At 39.8% G+C, this 6,000-nt stretch overlaps 1 protein-coding gene across 3 annotated transcripts in view; it reads right to left on the bottom strand.

Moving 5' to 3' along the window:
- Nucleotides 1-6,000, bottom strand: part of nbeal2 (neurobeachin-like 2) — a 67,911-nt gene continuing 61,911 nt past the window's right edge. For all 3 annotated transcript variants that reach the window (XM_055209682.2, XM_055209684.2, XM_055209683.2), the window contains 8 exons: nucleotides 5,385-5,494; nucleotides 4,955-5,127; nucleotides 4,433-4,527; nucleotides 4,189-4,305; nucleotides 3,703-3,864; nucleotides 2,910-3,058; nucleotides 2,326-2,461; nucleotides 1-2,193 (listed from right to left, as the gene is read on the bottom strand). In XM_055209682.2, coding sequence (XP_055065657.2) covers nucleotides 2,089-2,193; nucleotides 2,326-2,461; nucleotides 2,910-3,058; nucleotides 3,703-3,864; nucleotides 4,189-4,305; nucleotides 4,433-4,527; nucleotides 4,955-5,127; nucleotides 5,385-5,494 — 1,047 coding nt within the window. In that variant the 3' untranslated portion in view covers nucleotides 1-2,088. The remainder of the gene's footprint in view (nucleotides 2,194-2,325; nucleotides 2,462-2,909; nucleotides 3,059-3,702; nucleotides 3,865-4,188; nucleotides 4,306-4,432; nucleotides 4,528-4,954; nucleotides 5,128-5,384; nucleotides 5,495-6,000) is intronic.

Genomic DNA, 6,000 nt, shown 5'->3' with positions numbered 1-6,000 from the left:
TATAGACTAATATATTTATTTAAAAGAAACAATATAAATGTACACAACTGCACCACTCACACAAACAGGAGGGATGTGAAACAGAGTTGAGCAGAAGATATGTTCAATATAGGCTGGCTTTTTACATCTCTTTCGAAGCTGACAGTTATCAAAACAGAAATGTTCCTGTTTAACAGCACTCTCGGAGTGATTCATTCATTTATAAGCGGATAATAAAAAGGATTTCATCTCCTATGGCTTCAGTTTCCAAACAAACCAAACGGCAAAATTCGTTTTCCAAGAAAAATCACCAAAAAACCCAAACAACAAACAAACATTGTGCAAGTGTAGCATGTGTAGCAAAGTAATATGGGAAGTACAGTGAAACACAATGCATCATTTTCAAGAATGCTCCCCAATACGCTACTACACAAATGTACAGTAATAGTTTCTCAAGTGGCAGTGTTTGACTATACAGTGATAAAGAGCGCAGTTTCAAACCTTAGCTGCTGGCCGATGTGTTTCTGCTTTGCTATCCAGAGCAGAGCAGCGGATTTAACACATCCAGTCCAGTCAAGCCAGCAAAATGTGTCCTCTCCCATGTGTCTCGCAGACACCAAACGCACACATGCCAGCCTTCAAAGCATTCAGTGCATCAATAAAATATAATAAAAAAGATCCAGACACGAAATTCCAATGGTAACACAGACAGAATTGTGGCCCCAGCCGACAGACACGTTCACGGGACAATTAAGTCAAGCTGGTGTATGTTTCACATATTACAAATAGTTCATGATTAAAATGAAGGACACAGTTGAGGCACTTAAGTGTAGTTAAAGCGGCTAAATGATTGACAGATAGTACAAGAAGTGCTGAAATTTTAAAAGGGCACTGATGGATTCTAGATCAGGCTTCAGGTTTTCTGCAAATGAGTGCATTTATTTGCATGTAAAGCGCCAAAGTGCCGAAACCATTATGAACTGATGAAATCTGCTGACGTTTATTACATTTTCTCTGCTGATTTTAGAGGAAAATCTGCAGAATGGAATTGGGGATCGTAAAATGGGCTAAATAAATCCAAGTCACTTGGCGAGAAGCATAATCAATAACAAGCCGAAACATTTAATAAATACACATGCAAGAGGCAGAGGATGTGTAAAACCTTGCAAATGCCAGCGGAAATGGACTCTGCATAAAAAAATAAGTCCAAAGCAGATAAAATCGCTTCATCCTGCGGTAGAAGAACAAACATATTCAATCGCCGTCTTGGAAAGCAATGTTATCAAAATTTCTTTGATTTCAGTGACCGTGAGGACTTTGTGTTAATCCCTCAGTGAATTGACAGGAAAGGCACTTCCTTTATATAACAGGATAGCAAAGATTCACACAATGCACAAAAACAAACAGGTGCACCAATATATCAGCAAGACCAAAAAATTTGTGTTATAAAAAAACTGCCCATTTACAAATACATGCTTTAAGGCACCAGAGGTACTGAATCAAGTCTAAAGACTTAGCAAGGCTCAAACCGCATCGAAAGTGAAAAGCGCTTCAATTCAGGTGCAAGAAGAATTGCATTTCTTTAAGAATTTGCAAGCAATACCCAGAACATTTTCAAGTGTCAGACCAGAGTACCAGCAATGCACCGCTGACCATACAGTGGCCAGCAATGCAAAAATCAGCATATATATAAAAAGAAATACTCAGGTGATGAACTTTTGTCACCCGGTGACTGACAGTTCACCACTGAGATACAGTGCCTTGGGCATCAGCCAGTCTGTGATTCACAGGACACAACTTACTGCTTTTAAAAAGTCAAAGTTCAGCCGTGCAACCTTGACGACAGGCTCTCAACATTCACAGAGTCTGAAATTGACGGCTTAATTCGAATCTTTGGAATGTTCGTTTTTTAAAAGCAGTATAAATCATTGCATTAAAAAAAAATCGTATTCCCTTCTCAGGATTTTCCCTTTATGCTCTCTTGTTCCCAAGCTCTCTGTGTGGACAGCGTTTCTCCATTAGCGCTGAGTGACGGGTGACACAGAGCGAAGTCTCTTTTGCAGGTAAAGGTTATTTGTGCTGAAGGCACGTGGGGAGCGCATGGCGCGGTTACTTTCCGACAGGCTCACCAGGGTTGTACTCCGTCTCTCCTGAAGACACCTGAGAAATTCTGCGTGTGGAGCCCCACAGCCGACGGGAAACCGAAGACCGAACCTGAAGACGAAAGTTAGGATTATTGATTTGCATGCTATGCCCGGCGTCTATAATTAAATTCTATTACATTTTTTTAATTCATAACCACAATGTCAGTTACAGTCACATACAGACTCTCTGTAATTCCCTCACCTGCTCTGGTTTTCCTGCTCCCACCACTATAAGTTTGCCATCCTCCAGACCCACCAGAATATGACTGCTCTCTTTCGTGACAGATACACACCGCACAGGGATCTTCAGTGCCAAGGGTCCCGCAGCCGGATTTAAGCTGCACACAAAGACAGACACGCAAAGAGATGTTGGCATGAGTATGGACATATGGACACAGCTGTTGGAGACTTACTGTGATGACACACAGGATTATTAAGAATGCTATGAAGTAAAGTTGAATACGAACAATAAAGAAAGATTAATAAAGGTCATTCAAAACAAAACTAGAAGGCCTATATGGCGTACTGTATGTGCACCGCCAAATTTTTTAAATTCCGTATAGGTCATGCATGTGCGTACACAAGAATGTAGTATGTACTGTAGTCCAGGAGATGCATTGCATTTTGTTTGCAACGTGCATGCGTTGAATGTCTGTTTACAAGTGAAATAAACTATACTTTGCAAAACTGCACGTGTATGTTTGCGATTATACTTCAGGCTTTAGTCTAGGACTAGCCTTAAGCCTTGCTTGTAAAACCAGGGGAAAAAGTTAAGAGTGTTTTTACCTGTATAAGTCTCGAATGTGAAGGTTCCCCTGCTGTGTGCCCACAATGAGGTAGTCAGGCACCAGGTGCACGGCTGTAATCTTTTCATCTAAGGTCGCAGACGCTAACAGAGTACCATTCACTGAATACACATGCAGTGCATACTTCTCCTAAAAAAAAATATAAAGACACATATATGAGTAAATCTCTTGAATCTCTGCTTGATATCACCTCCAAAATCAAAATTTTTCTTTAAATAATATTTTAAAAGTTTATTTTAGGACTTTTAGAAGCTTTTACTTTGTGACATTTATTTAAATAAGTATTTAAAAAAAATAAACACTACAATAGTTTTAATTTAAATAAATTACACGTGATAGGAAATATTAGTTTAGTTTTAATGTATAATTTTAATATTTCAATTGATATTTATTTTATTTTGGTTAGACTTTTCTTGATCCACTAATGAACTTACATATATAAACCATCAAATTTACATTTAAATCATTTTACACTTATTTTTCTGTCATGCTGACACAAACGAACACACATGAAAACATACTGAACTATACTTTAGTAATGCATGTATTAAACTTTAGTAAATTGCACTATATAAAAGTAATTGCTACACTTTGTTAATGTATACTATAGTATTCAGTAATATTAACCACATACTGCATTAAATAGTATACATAAATATTTACAATTTAAGGTTAAAAAACATGAAATTAACTACAGATTACTATACTAAACACTAGTATACTACAGTATTTTCTCACGTGGGCAAAAAAACACATAGTAGAGCACTGTGTACCTTTCCAGCTGAGCGTCCCTCCATAACAGTCTGTGCCACTATGTGTCCGCCCATGCCAACCTCCATGTGAGCAAGAGGTGCAGGAATGCATCCCTCACAAGGCGGTCTCAGGGTCCGCAGGTACTGTCCACGCCGTATGCTGTGTACGACTACTGTGCCATCCTGGGTGAGAGAATCGCAGAGATTGAGAATGAAAATGACCGGGTGGTGTGACAGTAAAATACCTAAAATATCAGGATGCCAGGACTTTTTAGCTGTGTCCGAAATAGCCCCCTATACCTTAAATAGTGCGCTATTTAAGGGAACATCCATTTTTGTGGTGTCCAAAATCACAGTGGACATTGCAAGGAGCTCAAGTACCTTTTTACACTTACTCAACTTCTTCAGCGTATTTCTGTGAACTGTATTAGTAACCTAATGTCAAGAATAGTGAATGAAGAGATAGGGGGCTATTTCAAAAACAGCCATTGACTGATTTAGACTGACCTTTGACCCCGAGATTGCCATATCTAACTCAGTGCTGATAGCAACACACGTGACCTCCTGATCGTGTCCACAGAGCACCTGCACCGGCCGTGGAGACAGGCCACTAGAGAAACCACCCTATAAAATATATGATATGATTCATTAAACACTTACTGACTTTATTCTCCAGGTATAAGCCTTACTTGAGGCTATATGCAAACACATTGTTATAACTGGAGTAAAGTGTGTTAAAGTGGCATCATACCTGCTGTAGGACCTGCCAAACCATGCAGGTGGTGTCCCGTGAGCCAGAGATGAGGTGGATACCACACAGATCCAAAGCCAGGCATGTGACCACATCTACATAACACAGAAATGCACATTCATTCATTCAGCTGCATAAATAAACATTATCATGAGCCGGGATCTGATTTTTACAAGCCTCAACATTAAGGAGGCGTGATGGTCCAGGGTCACTGTGAAAATGTTTTAGCCGAGGTGACTGATCTATCACTTGTTTTATGAGTCAGTGCTATGTTGTCACTTTAACTTGTGTGTGTTGACATTGAGTGAAAGCATGTTATTAACATTAAAATGTATTTTATTTATTATATTTCTTTATTTGTAGTGGCAGGGCTTGATTAATCTGATTCAATAGGCATACCTTATTTTATTCATGATTAAGCTCAACATCCCTCAAAACCTGGAGCTCATTTATATTCCCACAGCTGCTTCTCAGCTCAGTCAATCTATTTCAGGGCGTCTGCGTGGGATAGACGGCTCTCACCTGTGTGACGACAGATCCTGCCCACCAGCTTGGCCTTGGCTAACATAGTGACCCTCAGGCTGCAGTCCCAGTGCCCCCCGCTGAACAACAGACGTCCGTCACTGGACACCACCAGCACCTGGGATCCAATCTCCACCCCTGGGGAGAACGGCCCGCTGAGGAACCGCTGGGTCCTGAAAATAGATCAAACAAAACTGTAGTATCAACTAATGTCGGTTTAAAGAGTGAAATAGATCAATATTTTGTTTCAATATATCAAACCGTTCTTAGATAACAATAAAGGTAATGGCTAAACATTTTATTCAATATAAAGCAGCTAAACCAAAAGAATAACAAAATTTTGCCTTTAAAACTATATGACATCATTGACAAAACAAATCTATGTGCACAACATCTTGATTATGCGATATGTGTGTATATGCGCACTTACTTTGGGTTGGTCATAGTGGAGTCTCTGGTAAATGTGAAGTAATTGGCGATGTTCTTGTCGTAAGGCAGCCAGCTATGAGTGCCTATCATACCATTAGCACACACTGTAACCTTGATATGAAGCAAAACACAGTTGTGCAAGTTTACCATATTGGGTGGGTACAATTAGTTATTAAATGTGATTTAGACAAATGTATCTGTTCAGCAACATCTATATGATAATTCGTTTATGTAACAATACGAATGTGTCAAACTTTTAACTTAGCACAATAGGCTTTATGCCCAGCTGCACCACCTTCCGAACCCCAGCCAGCTCCCTGATTCCGGTCCGCCACCACTGGACAAACTGACCAATCCAGGTGTGTCTGATTATTGTTGTTGTGACTACTGAGGTCAGGCACACCTGGATTAATCAGCCCGTCCAACAATGGCAGACAGGAAACAAGGAGCTGGCCGAAGTCCAGGAAGCAGTGCAGCTGGGCATAAAGCCCATTAAAAGAGCATTGCATTAACAACGTAAATCTCTTTTCTTGGACTACAACAAACAGACGGATTGTATGACTTTTTGCTACGAAAAAGATTATGAAATCATGCAAGCCCGGAATATTTTGCAATTT

The sequence above is a fragment of the Misgurnus anguillicaudatus genome, chromosome 10 (genome assembly GCF_027580225.2).
Source record: "Misgurnus anguillicaudatus chromosome 10, ASM2758022v2, whole genome shotgun sequence".
Lineage (NCBI taxonomy): Eukaryota > Metazoa > Chordata > Actinopteri > Cypriniformes > Cobitidae > Misgurnus > Misgurnus anguillicaudatus.
This window is presented reverse-complemented; position numbering and strand designations above follow the sequence as displayed.